The 17,318-nt window shown below is 38.7% G+C and overlaps 1 protein-coding gene across 2 annotated transcripts in view; it reads left to right on the forward strand.

Annotated features, from left to right (window-relative positions):
- PTPN13 (protein tyrosine phosphatase non-receptor type 13) overlaps nucleotides 1-17,318 on the forward strand; it is an 83,138-nt gene that overhangs the window by 15,810 nt on the left and 50,010 nt on the right. For both annotated transcript variants that reach the window (XM_057379636.1, XM_057379637.1), the window contains exons 5-6: nucleotides 1,485-1,578; nucleotides 12,399-12,962. In XM_057379636.1, coding sequence (XP_057235619.1) covers nucleotides 1,485-1,578; nucleotides 12,399-12,962 — 658 coding nt within the window. The remainder of the gene's footprint in view (nucleotides 1-1,484; nucleotides 1,579-12,398; nucleotides 12,963-17,318) is intronic.

Here is a 17,318-nt window from a genome sequence, read left to right on the forward strand (position 1 = left end):
GTGGTGCTGTTAAAATAAAGATCCAAATTCTGAATCAGGCCACAAGCTATAGAAACAGCCACTCTGGAAAGTGAGTCGTTATTCTCCAAGTTGTTGATGGCCGCTTCAGCTTAGCAAGTTTTCTGCTTTCCTTCCTCTTGTTCTTTTCAGCAGCCTTTCATGGGAGTCTGGGGTTAGTGTGGCAGGCTGGTGTAGATCAGCAAAGGCAGGAACAGGCTCCCAAATGCTTGTACTGAAATCTGATGGAGAGCTGAATCCAGYGTGTTCCCATCTCCTGTACCATGGTATTATTGAAAGAGTGGGACTAAGCACTTACCCAGTGGTGAAGCTTTGCTCATTTCCTCTGCCAGCAACCTTTTTAATTCTTCACGTGTCACTGCATTGGCTTTGCAAGAAGACAAGAAAAAAAAAAAAAAATAGAACCAAGAGTTGACAGAAAAACGACAGCATAGCTGTGCTGCTAGATTTTTTTGCACCTTAGCCAGCCATCCCTGTTTTAATGTTTAGTGTAATGTGTGTGCTAGAATTTAAGTTTAAAAAAAATTGTAATTTTTGGCTTTTCAGAGGCAGAGTACAACTTGGTATTCCAAGACTGACATGCTGCCAATATTGTTGGGCCTTATCAGAGGTTCAACAGGTCTTATCTYTGCAACTGGTCATTTGGTGGCCTCTGAAGCACAGCTGAGAGGTCCCATTTGAATGTTTTCATTTGCCATGTTAATATGCCTTGTAAAGGGCARTGTAGCCCAAGGCTGATTCGGTCTGTTTAATGTTAACTGAGTTGTATTGTCACTGTGAGGTCTGCTTGATTTCTCCTTCCCTCATCCCAGCTAAGCTGCTGTCCARGTGAAGCTCCCACTATACTGAAATATCTAAGAATGTTTTGTTGTAGCAAATAAGCTCTTCTTTGAATGATTGTACATGTRAAAGTTTTTCCTAGAGAAGTAGTGATCTTAAAAAAAATAAAAAAGTGAAAAGTTAGTGGGAGTAGTCAAGCCTGACACATGAAAGGAATGTGCCTGGGGGGCTAAGTAGACTCCTCACAAATGTGTGCATGTGATTTGACAATAAGTCATGTGTGGTACAAGACAGTTCTTCCTGTTACACAGAAAACTCATCAGCAGAACTAGGCAAGTTCTGGTCATGTTGGAATCATGGAAGATGGGTTTTGAGTGTTGCYGTCCCTTCAGTTTGCTGGAAGGGTACAATCTGTTTAAGTTAAATGCTTGTGAGCTTAATTTATACTTAGTGGAAAAAAGGTAGACTAAATATGTAGAAAAATAATGCACAGACTATTCAAATATGGATATTTCTAGGGGATATTCTCACTGATTAATCTGGATTTTATGTAAAACTTTAACTACCATTGTCACTTAATGGTTTGACACTGACTAGTATTGTGCATTTACATAAAAACAATGCTTGTTTCATATTAAAATGAGCTCTGCCAACATTTTTACTTTGTTTCTGCYTTTTTTTTGCAGATGGATCAGCTGTCTTGTAATGGAGACAGAAAATTGCAGCCAGACAGAAGCCAGGCTATTCGGGAGAGGCTGAGGGGAAAAGGGCTTCCCACAGGTAAGTGYGTCATTGCAGCCCTGTGGAAGACCAAGTTTGGGTAGATTTTGCAACCAAACAAATTAAATAGAGGAAGACCTACTTACATTCACAGAACTCTGATGGTTCAGTGTCTAGCTAAATGTTAGTGATAGTAACAGGAGAATAATGGTTTCAAGAAAATATTTTGTCTTGTTCAGTCCTGGTGGGACGAACAGGTTTYAAAGGTTCTTGGCCAAATGTTTTGTTTCTGGAGAAAGATTTTCAGCTTAAGATTGATCAGCTAGAGGAAGAGGAAGCAGCTTTTCCTTGTTTCCTCTTTCATCATAGCTCTAATGGCACAAAACATCTCTCTCTGTCCCTGCTTCCCAGGCAGCCCTGGACTCTTCCCTGCACACAAAGCTTTTCTGCTGCCTTTTTTTTTTCCCCTGAATTGAAGTGTTAAATTTCATCACAGTTCTGCTATGCTACACAGTGTGAGGTAGATATGGAGGCCAGGTAGGGGCTGTACTTTACTTCAGGGAAGTAAGGAAAGAGGAAACTGGAGACCAGGGAGACTGATGGTTGTTGCTGTTGCCACTGTGGAGGAAAAAGGATAAAGTGTTGTAGGTTGTTAGGAGCATGAGCAGCATTAGCTCTGTGCTATTTTTTCAGACAAGAGGATGTATTCTTCCAGAASGYTGGAAGGATTGTGGAGCTGAGCAGGAGCATTTTATAAGGCATCAGCTTGGAGCAGTCTAAGTCATTGCAACAAGATATGTTGCTGATGTGCTTGAATTGCTCCTCTGTTCTTCAGTTTTGTGTCCAGGAGCAGTGCAGTGAATTGCAGGAGCTGAATAACGGATGGAGTTGTCAGTGACAATATGAACTGCAGAAGTTAGACACAAGTCTGGCAAGGTATTGGTGGTCTTCCTTGATTGATCCTTTWTTTTTTAGGATGAATCCTAGATGTCCTAGATTAGGCTACTGTTTGATATCAAACACTTATGTCAGTGGTTGCCAGCCCTTCCAGTACAGCACTGTGTGTTTAGGAACACTTTCTGGTACAAGCTGTTTCTTCATTTTCTGGCACAAATTCTGTTTCTGTTCTGACTGCTTTCTCAGGGGTTTGGTTTTGTTACTGGTGTTATTTTTGGTTTGGTTTTTTTTTTTGTTTTCTTCTTCTTCTTTTCCAGAATATTTCTGTAGGGATAGGAAGATTGATCCAGTCCTAACCCCTGTATTTCTAAACAATCTAATTGACTGGATTTGTAAACCATTTAATGTCTCCCTTTTCTGAATTTAAGTGCTTSCTTAAAATAAATTCTTTTCCTGGTTCTGATGAATTTGAAGGTTTGAACCGGAACCTTATTGTTCTGTTTGTTAAGCTGTTTATTTTTTAACTCTATGCTTCCCATCTTCAGTGTTTTCCAATTACAGCTTCTTTACACACCTTTGTTGTTTTGCTGGTACTGCTTTATGCCATACTTTTTCAAGAACTTTATTTAAGCACAATACCTTACTACTACCTCAAGCTTTTCATTTCCACACCTTCTTTCCATCATCTATTGTACTTTTTATTCCATAATTGTAAATAACTTTGTTTTGGTAATGATCAAAATTTTTGTAAAATTTTGGAGACTTAGCAGGATTGTCTTTCAAGTCTGTTCTCACTGCATTAGCAAACTCTGCTTATTCTTTTCTTTGTTGTTTCTAGTTTCGTGWTCTCTCTTACAACTGACCAGTGTTTTGCTGTTTTGCTTTTTCTTAGARAATCTTTTACTTTTTAAAAAAATTGTAGTTTGAGGGGTTTTGTTTCTTTATTCATTTGTTTTCTTACCCACAACTTCGTTTGAGCTCTTTAGCAGATTTTTCTTTCTCCTGAAGTAATGCCTGTCCCCAGTGTCTTCATTATATCTTAACAAAAAAGCTTTTGTTTTAGGTCCTACTAAATTTTGGAGATTGCTGTAGTAGCTCCAGCCAATGTCTTCATGACTTTCTGGTTCAGTACTGGGGTGAATAACATGTAATGTCTGAAACTGTCTGAGGACTCTCTTTAACTTCAAGGAAGTAGACTAGATGATCCAATTACTGTTTTTTTTACTATATTCTCTAACTTGAGAAAAATGTTGTGGCTAGAATGTTTTTTCCTCTTACTCTTGGAGACTGAGGAATCCACTTGGCTCAGCTGCTGTCAACAGTAAGTTCAACAGAAATTTTAAGCAGCCTTGGTCAAAATGACTTTCTGAAAGGTTTAATTTTTTTTTAGGGAACTTCCTATTGTCTGAAGAGTTCTAATTTAACAAAATCTTTACTCAGTTGTTTGTGAAATGAGAGAACCTGATAATCCCCAGACTATAAAGCTGACTGAATAGTCTTCATCCCTTAACACCTGTCCTGTTGAGCTCATTGAAAGTGCTTGCATGTGTGGAGTGTTACAAATAGTGTGTGGCAGCCCAGGGAATAAAGGTTTGTGCATCACCACTGTTCAGTGCAAATATTATATTGTCTGTATCATTCCAAGCCTGGTTTGAAAGGTACAAGTTACTAATGAGGTGCTCTTGAATATTTGATTTTTCCTATTCTTTTTAAGATAAACTGTCAATGAGCAAAAATGAGTTGCCTTGTGGGGTTTATGATACTTTGGTGTAGCACTTCTGTCCCCACCCTGTCTGTAGAAGTAGAAAGTATTTTTCATGCTTTCTGTTACTTKAGTCTTTATTTTCAGAGAAGACAAATTGAAGTCACTCATTTYCTTATGTTTTATGATCTGCCTGTCCTGCTTCCACTCAGCATTTTCCAACTTCTCTGTATTACATTATTTACCTGTGCAACACATTTTTTCCTTTTCCTTAGAAGCTCTACAACCTTTCTTCAAAACATTTCCCAATTCTACTTCTGTTATCAGTCACTTTTCCTAGTATGCCTTAATAGCAACTTCTTGAATTTGTTTTGATCTTAGATACATTCCTTGATCTCCACTTTGCTGAAACTTCAGGGAATTGTAAAATACAAAACAGAGTCACTCAAATAACCAGTTCTAGCTGTTTTCAGTWCTGTTTTTACAGTGGTGTTAAATACACTGAGTCATGTATTTGGTAGTTAGTGAGGACCCAGTGAAATGGGTGTCCGATATTAATGGGASACAGCTTGCATTTGGTTCAGGGCAATTTAATGCTTGTTATTTCTTCTTCTGCAATGGTATCCTGGTTTGCCTGTGCAAATTCTGTCAGTACCATCACAGATCAGCTGTGCCCTGGGGGCACAGCTTTGAATTTTTGGGAAAGTGGGCTGTAGAATGTTGTGCTGATTATATTGGTTGATAATCTCATAGATTGAGGAGCCACAGGTAGGCAGCCAGATGAAGGATTAAGAAAAATGTTACTGTGAAAAAAAAAAAAGCCAACAAAACTGAAACAACTCAGAAAGGCACGAAGTCCTTTTTCCCTCATTTGTCAATGTGCTACCTGCTGCTGTGTGTAGCTGAAATAAATGCAGTCCAGTTGCAAATAGGCAAATATTTAAAAGGGTAGGAAGCTACCAGACAGAATTATGATTTTGTTAGAAGTTATGTGAGTCATCTTTTGCCCTTTTTGGGGGAGTTTTACTGCCTCCGAGAACTCCTTTTGAGTCAAGTTTAGCTCTGGGACAATTGGAGGGGGCTGAGGTGGGTGCCCATGAGGATGTGTATAACTTTACTAGTCATTTCTCCAGTGTATTGTAAGTGAAGTAAATACAGTGAGATATGTTTGCTGGAAAGGCCAGAAGACTTATCTGATGCTCACTGAGATGAAGTTCTGTTGAGTTGCTGTGAAAATCATGGTGAATAGAAATCCATAATGAATGGAATAGCTGTCAAATGGAAAAAACAGCAGGATAAGAGGTATGGCATTTATTGTGAATTTTAGAGCATTGGAAAGTTACTTGGAGAATGTAACTTAAGATAGCTGATAAATCGTGTTGAGTTCATGACTGTAAGAGATGGGTCAGTAAGAGAGATGTGCTTCTAATTGGAGAGTAACCAATTAATACCTCAGATATTTGTAGTCTTTAAAAAATGCTCTGATTTTCCCTTTATTTGAATTTCATTATTATTAGGATCAGTCTTCTGTACCACGTTAATCCACAATTGTAATTGCCAGGGCTTTCTTGTTGACTTAGGATAAATGTTTTGAAATTTTTCCCCCTCACATGTTTAAGTCAAATATTTTTCTCTCCTTATGTAATCAGGTTTGATATTTTCAGCTATTCATTTCCATCCTAATGTCTTGAAGATAATTATTAAATTAATAAACATCTTTGTGTTAATATTCTCCCCACTTAAATTTGGTTTTTGTCTCTCATGACTCATTTTCTGTGGCTATCTTGGTGAATGAGTTTTACAGCAGGGCTGGCTGCAGAAGTATTTTATTGTAAATAAATCTTACAGAGTGTTTTCTTGTAGTCAAGTCATACTCAGAACACAGTGTTTAGAAACTGACTTAGCCAGCAGAAATAAAAGCAGTAAGACTTGTGAGTCATCTGAACCAATGAATTACTTAATTTTTGTTCTCAAAATACTTTAAACCTTAAGAGATTTTGCATCAAGATTTATTTGTGAAGTTACTTAATTGGCTTTATAAAGCATTTTGGTATGGCAAAAGAGTAAGTAACTGTCMAACTCTTCCAACTATAAAGCAAGAATTAATTCACTGTTACTCTTTGCCACAAACTATTGTTGAAAAGGCTGTGTAGGCTATTTAATGCTCAGTTGAAACCTCCCTAACTTGTGCTTGCTTAGAAACCTGCTTCCCAGCCATCTAATACCTGAAATCCTGCACCTTGTGTGTTTATTTGCAAAGTTCCAGTTCATGGTGATGATCCATCAACATCAAGGACATTCCTTTGCCAGAAATGTTTAATCTTCTAAAGAGATGTAGCTAAGGTGTCTTGGCTTTCCTACCATGAGGATCTAAGATGTACCAGGTGTCTTGGCTTTCCTACCATGAGGATCCCTGATTTTAAATTGACTTTAATGATGTGGTAGACTGTCACAAGTCCAACTTGTACAATATAATATTACAGTATCCTGACCTTTGTCACTGCCAAAAATAAGTCCCACATGAATGAAGGCTTGAAGTGAATTTAAAAGATCATTTAGATTCATCTTAACTGCCCACAACAGGAAGTATTTGGAAATACTGATCAAAATTGTGGATATTGATCAATTCCCTGTTTAATTAGACTGTATGCACTATCAGACATAGCATTTTTCATTCCGTTTACAACACCTACCATTTTTGTTAAGTGAAGCTGCTTTTGCATTTAACAGGAAATTCTAGTGTTAACTTACCACTCTGCATAGTATCAACAAAAAAATCTCAAATAAATGAGGATGCACCCTTTTTGCTTTTGATCCAGGGAAGTTAACTGTTTTAGTTCCTGATCTGGGTGAAAACACAACCYTTAGTCTGTATAGAAATGGTTCATAGTGATGACCTCCATGTRTGAACTGAAGTCACTTAAACATTATCTTGATAAATCCAAACACACAGAATTAAATTATCAAAAACTACAGGACAAACCTATTCCCATTGACTTGAAGATTCATCATCTGTAAACATATTAAATATACTCTTTAAAAAATTATTTTATTTTTTTACTTCCCCTGGCTCTTCAGTTTTAGAAGAAAAGAACTGAGTAGGTRGAGAATAACTTCCAGAGTTYGGCARAACCAAATGAAAGCCAGATGGYTTCTYGTTSAACGAAAAAAAAAGAAAARTATTTTATTCTTTTTCACTCCAAAAACCATGCCTGTTTTCTTCTAATAAGACTTTCTCTTTTCATCTAACAATACTGGTGGTTGGTGTTGGTAGAGATCTTTTATATTTGGGTATAGTTTCTCCAGTATAGGGATCTTCCAGCCTGGCACAATTGGCAATGCTGCCACAGTGGTGCTGAGGGCAAACTCAGAGCTCCAAAGACGAAACAAGAGCGGACACAAAAGATCAGTGAGGAAGCCAATCCAGAGATGCCAAATGCTGTCTGCAGCTGTATCASTGAGCTTCTCCTGGGATATGCAGAAATCCAGGAAGGGAGTAGCTAGGTGGAACTTTCGCCTACTTTGTTGAGAAACTTACCAAAAAAGAATTGACCCATAAAGCTGAGTAGGAAAGAGCAATAATTGCCTTTTCTTGCAGGAGTTCTGAGGAAGAGAAGAGGTAAAATGTTGTGTTTATGAAATGCAAAGTGCTGCTTGGCAAGGCTTACTACCACTGTTCTGAAGAAGATGCCTGGCATTTGGAGGTGTTTGGTGTTTTCTGATAGAAGAGCTGTCAGTCCAAAGCAGAATGCAAGCTGTTACACAGAATTTATAACTTGGCCATTGCTTACAGTGCTTTCAGTCCTTGTGTCCAGTTCAATTCTTCCTTCACAGAGAAYGCATTGTTTAGGAGTACTTCCGTCTCAAACTTGGATTTTTCTCAACAATTTAGAAAGTAAAAGAAAAGAGGGGGTGCCTTTCCTAGCARTCAACCCACAGGCCACATCTGGCTTTGTTGTCTTCTGTTTGGCTTTTAGCCTGCCCCAAAGGGAAACCAAACCCAACTCCTCCATCAGCTACCCACTCATGTTTTAGAAACTAACCACATTGTCTTGGGAGAAAGACTTTTTTCTCTTGCTTTGTTTTCTGCACAGAGATGGTGTGGGAGATGTTKTTTAAACTCCTGTATAATCATTTCCTCTCTTGAGACCTTTTAGTCCGGCAGTGATGGTGTTCTCATGCACATATGGGCAGTCTCTGTTCCCCCCAGCCCCTCTCTCTTCCTAACCACTCCCCACTCCCATATGTGTGCATGTATGTACATTTGCAAGTCCAAATCCATAACAGAGTTGAAAAAGGTGTTGTGTTTTGTGCAAACTAAACAAAGGGGCAGTCAGAAAGACTYTAAAGAAAATTGAGCTGAGTTTATTCAGTAAACAGATTTATTCAGATACAGTATGTGATGGTRCTGACTGTGTTTGCACTTATGTAAGATTGGATTAATTGCCTCTGTGATCAAGCTGRTACACAAGTAATTGCAGATAGGCTGGATTTAGTTAGAACTAGACAACAGCTCTCTTTCTGAGAGGAAGATGAACCAGATTACTGTCAGCATGAGTGAAAGATGGTCTGTGAATGACCCTGGTGTTAAAGAGGGTATAGTTACATTCATAGCTGAAAACACCAAAGGAASAAGGAAGCAGAGCTATGGTTGTTTAGCAAATGTAATATCTGGCAGTTGAAGGTGTGTGTGGAAAAATAGTTTCATTTTAGCACCACAAGGGAATTTAATAGTGAACTCCTAGTGATTAATTGCTATTTTTATTGTATATATTCCCTCGCTGTATATTACACTTTGGAATCATACAGTTACTGTAATTGCATTTGAATGATTTACAGTAATTATAAATAATTGCACTAATGTAACATCAAGTAGAGGATAAACACCCAAGGGCAATATGAGAAATCAAAAACCCATACACTTCAGATGAGCAAGGAGAAGAGTCTAGCGCAACAGAGAAGTAATTGGGGAAGGGGAAAGTGTGCCTTTTGAAGTTGCTTACATGCTGTAGTATCTAAATTGCCAATGGCTTGTTCTATCACTCTCACTGACAAATGGGGAGGCACCTCTCTGTCCTGTTACACACCTGGGTAACTGAAGCCTGGAGTAGCTCTGTGTGGTCTCAGATGATACACCTGATGTCTTTAGTCGAGCCAAGATACTTGGGATGGGTCTCCAGAGTTTCCATTATAAATACAAGCATTTTCTTTTCTTTTTTTTTTTTTAAGGAAGGTCATAACATGAGTCTCCCCATGAATTGCAATATAAAAATTACAAGTTGTGTTATGCAGGTTCCTTTTGATCATTATTTAGTTTTTTTTTTTCCTTATATATAGTTCTTTGCTGGTAGTTCTTCCTTTTTCCACACATTTATTAAAAAAAAAAAAATAAACCACCCCGGGGGAAAAACGCCTGAAGGATAAACCATGTATTGACTTAATGAATTTGCACTTGAGTATGCCATTCAAYTGAAAATCCATGTGTTAAAGAAGGGCATATTATTCCAGTCTGCTCTGTTTTGGAGGTGTACTGTTTTCTGAAAGCTGGATACRTGAGCCTTGTGCTGACAGAGACTTCCTGGAGTCATTTAAGACKCTTGATCCAAGGAATGCTGAGGTAGTGTGTTGAGGAAGTCCAGGATTAAAAGTGAAAATACTTTAACAGTTGTCTGTGTGGCTTAGAGTCTATAATAGTACTTCTAAAAGGAAGAAGGGATGAGGACAGATTTAAGTTATTAAAAATAGAAATATTGGCTTGGAYTGATTGCTGGTTGCCTAATCCAGTTTTACGACTGGTATCTGCAATTGAATTGCTTCTGTACTGAGAAGTCTTGTCCTTCGATCCTTGACCTCTGTGCTCTGATCCTAAAAGCAGCATGCATATTTGGCTGRGGTAAAATACAGGTCTGAAAGTTCTCTGTTGCTGCTTTGTTTCAGTTTGCCCTTGCAAGATATCCAGGGTGTCCACACCTTGCCCCAAAGTCTCTTCTTTACCCTTCTCTGAGGATAATTTTTAAACAGCTCATGTTGGCACTGTCAGTCTTTTTGGGCTGAGCTTGTTGAAATAATGTTGTCTAGAGAGGGATGGGTTTTGCAGAGGTGGGAAGAATTGGCAAGGGTGGGGCAAAGCAGAAATGGGAATGGGGACAGTAATAAAGAAAAGCTGAAAGATGTCCAAGAGAATGTTGCAGTCTTAAGCCTGACTGCTAAGGCCAGCTGTAGATTCATTTTGGTTCTATGTAAAAATGTATAGCTGTGGTAGTATACTGGAGCTGCAGCTGGCTGCYCTTCTTAGGCTTTCTTCTGCTTTGTTTGCTCCTGTTTTGTTCAGTAAGGTGTCTGCATGTAAATACCTCAAGTGTTAAAGAAGTGGGTGTTTGGGGTTTTTTTATGTTTTTTAGAAGAAGGGAAAGCACTGTGTAGAGGATGTTGTTTTGGTTTTCTCCGGCCTAAAATTATCTTGGAACGCTCATTATGGGGAGGATTCTCAGAGCTCCTTTTGATTTGCATTTCTGGTGGCCATCTTAAAAAGCAAACTGCAGTGTTTGGTTTTTTTTATCTCACAAATTGCTGAGTTACAATCCTGTTCAGGAGCATTTGTCCTTGGTGCGTGTACATGAATGTGAAGTATGTGTTTGCAAAGTGGATATCATCCCACTGCTTTAGATGGATAGTGGGAGCTTCACAATAAAYGGCTATTTTTAGAAAGCTTTTGTATGTGTGTGAATATTGAGTGTAGTTCACCAGCCTTGGGATGATGTATCRTCTGTGAAGAAGATAATAATATAATATTTACCTGACCACAAAGATAATTATATTTAGTTTAGTATTAAAGCTRTATTTGTAAAATATGAAACAGGGCGTCAGATCCCTTTCGAAGATTAGTTCATTCTCATTGGCAAAAGTGTTTTTTTTATTTTCTTGGCTAGAGCATATGGGAGCTGTGTGTAATTTCTTACAAGACACTTTTTAGACAATGCAAACCCTAACATTTTACCATCATGTATTTGCAAAGGACTGCTTGGTTGCATTTGGCTTTAGTCATGGTGGTTTTGATTGTTAGTTAAATATCTCAGAAATAAAAACTACAAACTAAAAGCACAGCCCCTCTTGAAGTAGAAYATCAGAGCTGAAAGGTGTTTACACCTTTAAAAGCCATAAGCTTTTGAAGCATTAGTGACTACATTTCCAAGCATCCCCAAAGCATTCTGTGAAATTCTGTTTGAAAGGATAATGCTGATAAAGATCATCGGGAGCCTGCTGTGCAAGTGGGGCAGTTAATTTCAATCGACTCTGGAAAAGAAGCTGCAGCACTATGAAGCATTCTTTAAGAGTAGCAGAGCACAGTGATTTACTTAGAACTCATGACTGCTTGCTTTTGCAATGGTATCTTCAAGACTGCTGCTTTTTAGAAGATGAGGTACATAGGAATATCACTATAAACAGGGAGCTAGCTTCTAAGGAAGGCATTGCATGCCATAATGACTCCACCTGGGTCAAAACTTCTTGGTGGCCATGGTATGGTATTCTTCATGGATGTTATTCCAGCTCTGGCAGTTTCTTTTATTSTGGAAGTAATTTCATAGTAAAGGAGAGGGAGAAGAGAGACTTCCCAAGTATTGGTGAACCCATGCATTAATGAAACATAAAGGGTGCAGACTTGTACAAGCATTTTAACCTTGAAAGTTTTGTTGGTTTTATTTCAGAGTATTCTTTATCTAGGGACGCTGTAGTCACCAAAAATAGTCATTAGGGGAAGATCCAGGATTTTTATAATTCCTAAGGAYGCAGTCATTCTTTTCTTACTACTGACTCAATTGCAGGGCATCTGTAAATCTCTGAAACAAACCTGGACTTGTTATTAAAAACTGTGGGCGGTGTATTTGGGTGTGAGAGGAATGACTGATTTCAGATTAATTATTAAGTAAAATTTTTGGTGGTAATCCAGGTCCATAGATATTTTGAAAATGAAACTAATGAGAAAACAACTTTCAGCAATTATGGGATAGTTTTGGATTTTTTAATGTTAACACTGAATTATACTAAGGTTTTTTTTTTTTTCTTGAGCATTTTAGAAATGAAAGAAACAAAATGGTCTTCACATATGAAGTAGTTGGAATTCTGTCTTTGTTGACTGAGGGAGCCCTTTAAGTAGCTTTCTCAATGCTTTGCATGGTAAAACCAACGTCCAGGTATCTGTTCATCATACATGAGCTAATCTGTGTTGTACTCCTGTGTATTAGGTAGAAAATTACATGTATGAACTGTCTCCTTATTSCAGGAAAACCACTGGCGGTTGATGCACCTGATGGACACAGAGCTCTCTTCTCTCAACAGACCACCCTTAACAAAGGACTTAGCAAGTCTATGGGATTTCTGTCTATTAGAGGAACACAAGATGAGGAAGAGTTTTTCCAGGGCATTTCTGCAGATTGCAGTTTGGGTCAGGAAGATGTTTTCTGTCCTCATAGGTGTAAAACCAGTGAGCTTGAGAAAAAAGGTCATCTTCACGCAGATGTCCCTCCCAAACGGAAAATATGGGCTTCTTCCACAGATTTGCTTTGCACTACTGACAAGGCAGCTGAGAGRGACCATGCTGGAGGCTCTCACAGGCACAGCCATCAGTGTGAAACRTTTACAGTACGGACTTCTACTGCTGCCAGAAACAAGGAAGCAAGRTACTCTGATGGGAGCATAGCACTGGATGTCTTTGGACCACAAAAACCGGACCAAATGCGCCACATGCCTGAGACATCAACTTCTGCAGCGATATCAAGTGCCTTTGACAGGATWAGAGAGAGACAGAAGAAGTTGCAGCTTCTGAGGGAAGCTATGAATGTAGAAGGTTAGTGAATTTTTTTGATTTTCTGAGTATTCCTATAGTCAAACAAACATTTCTTGTTGTGATGCATTTGAGTTCTCTTGCAGCAGCTTTTGAAACAGCTGAGMTCTTTGCTTTGTCTTTTTTACATAAAGTGATGTCATTAGAGCATCTGTTGTCAATGTGAAGATAAATGTGCTTATATAGATTGTTTACTCAGAATAGTTATCGCTGAAAGTCAACCAATATCAAGCTCATCAATTACAATTAGGAAAAAAAAAGCTGGTAACAGCCAGTTGTCAAGTATTTTTCCTCATCTTCAGCTATTAGAGATGTATTTATACCCCTGAAGAAAGGCAGAATTTCATCTCCAGGTTTTGTGCTGTATAACTCAGGACTTAAGCCCTTAAATATGAAATTTTTTTTGGCCTTATGTTCAGATCGTTACTTCAATGGGGATTCTTGACAACAAGTCCCGTCAGTTCATTGAAAGAACAAATGGGGGGAAAACAAGTCTTTGTAGTCATTCTGTGGAAAGTTATAAAATTGTCTTGATGCAGAACACTGTAAGTGGAGCTGCGTGCTTTATTTGCTTTGGTTTTGTGATGTGATTTTCAGGGGGCTTAAGTTTGAGATAGTTGGATAGAAATTGAGAGCAGAGCTGGATCCTGCTTGTGCTGCGCCAGAAAGCATAACTTGGTCACGTACAGTAGATGATGAAAGAGCTGTATGTACAGAGCTAGCTCAGTCATTTATTCAGGTAACCTCAGAGACTCATGGGTTAGCCTGCCTGTTGTGTGACAGAAGTAACTGTGAAAATACGCCAATGCCTTGGCCTCCTTTTTTTGCCTGAGAGAATAATATCTATTAAGGAGAGATGATAAAGCTTTTTGTCGAGGCTGAATTTATAAAAATGCCTGCTCCTTTGTAGCCATCTTGGGAGATGCTTGTATTGTAGTTAGCATGGGAAGCCAATCCTTTCCTATGCACATGAGCCTTTTGTTCCAGAAAGGAGTGTTGCTGAAATGGGATAGGCAGTTTTAAAAGCTGCTGTGATTTCTGTACAGCTGAAGTTCTCTTCTGCTATCAAATTAGCATCTTCTGATGAGGTTTATGTTATCATGTGAAGAAAGGAACACAGATGAAAGCAGCACTGTGAAGATACCATTGTTTATCTCTATAGAAGTTTATCATCTGTTGTTATCTACCATGATGTGTGATGAGGTACAGGGAAGCTTGGTCRGGTTTTGGTTTAAGAGTCTGAAATTGTCAGGGTCCATCTCAGGTACATGAGTCAACTTGGCTCGCTGGAGAAAGGCAGCTGACAGAGTTTAAGGAGGCCACTCCCTGCATTGGGAAAGCTCAATGGCCTTGTTGTTCGGGAGTGCAGCTTTGTGCAGGTTTGTGTTGCACAAGAGCAAAACCAAAAGCATGGCCAAACCCATTGATGAGCAATGGGTTTATCACTCTCATTCAAGGAGATTGGGAGATGGCAGAAAACAAAACATGCCCRTGCCTTGCAAACTGAGATAGGTCAGGTGTGCGAAACTGCTCGATTCACAAGGGGAATGGGTGAAAGTGCAGAGTAAACTGGCACTGGGCTTTAATAAGTCATRGAAGTGACAACCATGTACAAGGAAGATTGAGGCAATAGCTGGTGACTCACTGCCCRTTCTTCTGAATTCACAGTCATTACTTGCTAGGAAAAAATTGACGACACTTTATCAACAGGTAGCTGAGTTTCAGAGTTTTCTATTTTCAAGGAAGGTATATTTCACTCTTGAATCTCCAGTGTGTGCTTTACTGTTTTATTTTAGGYTCTCCATTGTTTGTTTCTTTGGTCATTTAACTTCTTAAACTCTTTTGGACCAGAACCTTGCTGTGAATGTGAATTTTTAATGAGAGCCAATTTAAAGGAGTATTTTAGTAGTACAGATGATGAATGCTTTTTCACATAGGAATTAGTTGCTGCTGTGTCTTGTAGGGCTTGAGAATCCTGACTTGAACTATCTCTTCTGTGTTAGTGAGCMGTTTCACAGTCTTAATACATAAAGTCTGCTAGTCTATTAAGACTTCTTTCCCTTTTCCTTTTTTTGTTCCATATGTTTTGCTGTTCCTCATCTTACATTTTTTTACACCAGACATGTCCCTTGAGAACTTTCATAAAAAGTCTATTGCCAGTTTCATCTGTCACGTAAATRAAAAATACAGTCTTGAGTTTTTTGTGCATTACTGTTGTATGTAATTTAGAAGTACTTAGTGGGTAGACAGATATTTCCGCGTCCAACACTATCAAGTGTCAAGTGTGTGTGGAATTGCTCTTCTGACCATCCTAGCTGAGAGGTATAAGCAAAAAAAATAGAGAAGGAGAGTAAGTTACTTCCTAAGTTCATGTAGTTTGGAATAAGGGTTCATTTCAGTTTTGAGGGGGAGGAATGGGCAAGGAGTCACAGGAAGCAGGGTTATAGTTGGGTGTAGCAGAGGGGACACAATCTGCCTTCTCTTTGGTAGGTCTGGGGATATTTTCAGTTCAGTTGAGCCCAGGTTACAGCTAAGCCTGTGTAAATTGTATTAAGCCTCTGCTTTTGGCTGTATACATTGTTTTCCCATTTTTGAATTGTGAAGTGACATTGGACTCTCTGTGAGTTCARCTTGGCAAGATAAAACTTCCCTCCTCAAACTACAAAGAAATTTAAGTGACATGTGGCTTATTTTTCTTTAACTTATTTTGGGTTAAGCTGGAAAGGTTTTCTGTTTTCACAAAACCTTAAGGAGCTGACTGCATTGGAAAAAGAAAATGTTCTTATGCACAGGCTCTGGTTTGCCAAACTTTCACTCAGAACAGATTTTTACAATCCAAATTATAAACTCATGAAAAGCAGAGTTTATAGTGGAAAGAATGACAGAGCTTTAATTACAGCTGTGCTGTAATATTCTGTAGTGAGCTGCAGACCRTTTAAAGTGCACTATAATCTACTGTCAGAACATCTCAGATTTAGCCTCACAAGCCTTCCAAGGACCGTGTCCTTGTGACTGCCTTGCTCTTGAACTTGCTGGTTTATGTTAATCTGCTGTACAGTKTCAGGGTTGAGGTTATTTATCTCTTCTATACTGAAGATGATTGTTTATGATTAGGWGCTGTTTAGACAGATGAGAGCAAGGGCAAGAGTCTCTTTGACTTAAGGTGTAGCCAATTCTGATCAGTGGTAGGAGATTCCAAAGGTATGTGTTAATTTTACCAAGAGAGTAAGTCCTGCATTTTTACCCTTTTGTTCATTCCTGCTTTGTTATGGAGGTTTTGTGACCATAGAATTTACTAGAGTGATGAAGTTGTTAGGTGTTAAATACAAACATCTTACCTGTAACAGGACAACAGGTTTTGTTTTTGTTGTTCTTTTGAAACTTGGAAATTGTTGCCTGGCATTTGCTGATAGTGTCCCATGTGTTTTACAGAGGAAATAATATTCTTTTACATCTTGCAAGCTTACATTGCCACTCAAGTGCGTGAAAGTGTCATCTGTTCTCCCTTGCTCCAGTTTTCTTTGCCTTCTCACCCACCAAATTGATTGTGTCTCCTGGCACTTGTGAGGTGTACACACACTCAAAATTTCCTCTCCTAGGCCTGTGTTCAAATGGCTCAGCAGTAAGGCACAAGGCTGGGAGATGGTAATGGTAGCCTTGTCTGAACTTCTCCTTTTGYTTGGGCAGCTCCTCCCCCTACCCCTTATTTTGAGTGTATGCGTAATTCARAGTGAAAGGGTTTATGTGTTACTTGAGTGAATGAGTATCCTTTATTTTTATTTTTTTAAACACAGTGTTGTTTATGAGGATGTTGTAAGTGAGATGCATGAGGGAGCATAAACTTTGCCCGTGTCCTTGTGGAATACAGGAGGACAAAAGCAGTTAGGAGAGTAGTAATATAGCTGCCTGTGGGTTGAAATAGCAGACAGGGCAAAAAAAGAAGGGAGGATACCAAAAAAGTTCATCTTGCTGAAGCTCTGGAATGCTGAATCCAGGGGTGGGGAAATGGGGGTGGTTTGGGAATATTCTCAAGCCTTTGTTAAATGTTTTTGCAGTTGGGAACCATGTGAATTCCAGAGCCACAAGTTGTGTTTATTTCTCTCTCTTTTTACCTTTGTTTTTTTCCAACAGAGAACCCAGACTGTTAAGTCCTCAGAATTTTTCAAAAAATTTTTGTCCACCTATTACTCTTGCTTCTTACAGTGAGCAGGAAGAGGGAGCAATATTCTGTATTTCTAGAGAAGGGTCTCTTCCTCCTAAGTCTTCTTCCATGTATTTATCTTCTGAAACTGTTCTAATTAGCTGCTTTGAAGACTCATCTGGACCCCATTCATAAAACTTCCATATTATGACAGTCTG

This window comes from Malurus melanocephalus, unplaced genomic scaffold (genome assembly GCF_030028575.1).
Source record: "Malurus melanocephalus ecotype Western Australia unplaced genomic scaffold, MMel_1.1 scaffold_413, whole genome shotgun sequence".
In the NCBI taxonomy this organism is placed as follows: Eukaryota; Metazoa; Chordata; class Aves; order Passeriformes; family Maluridae; genus Malurus; species Malurus melanocephalus.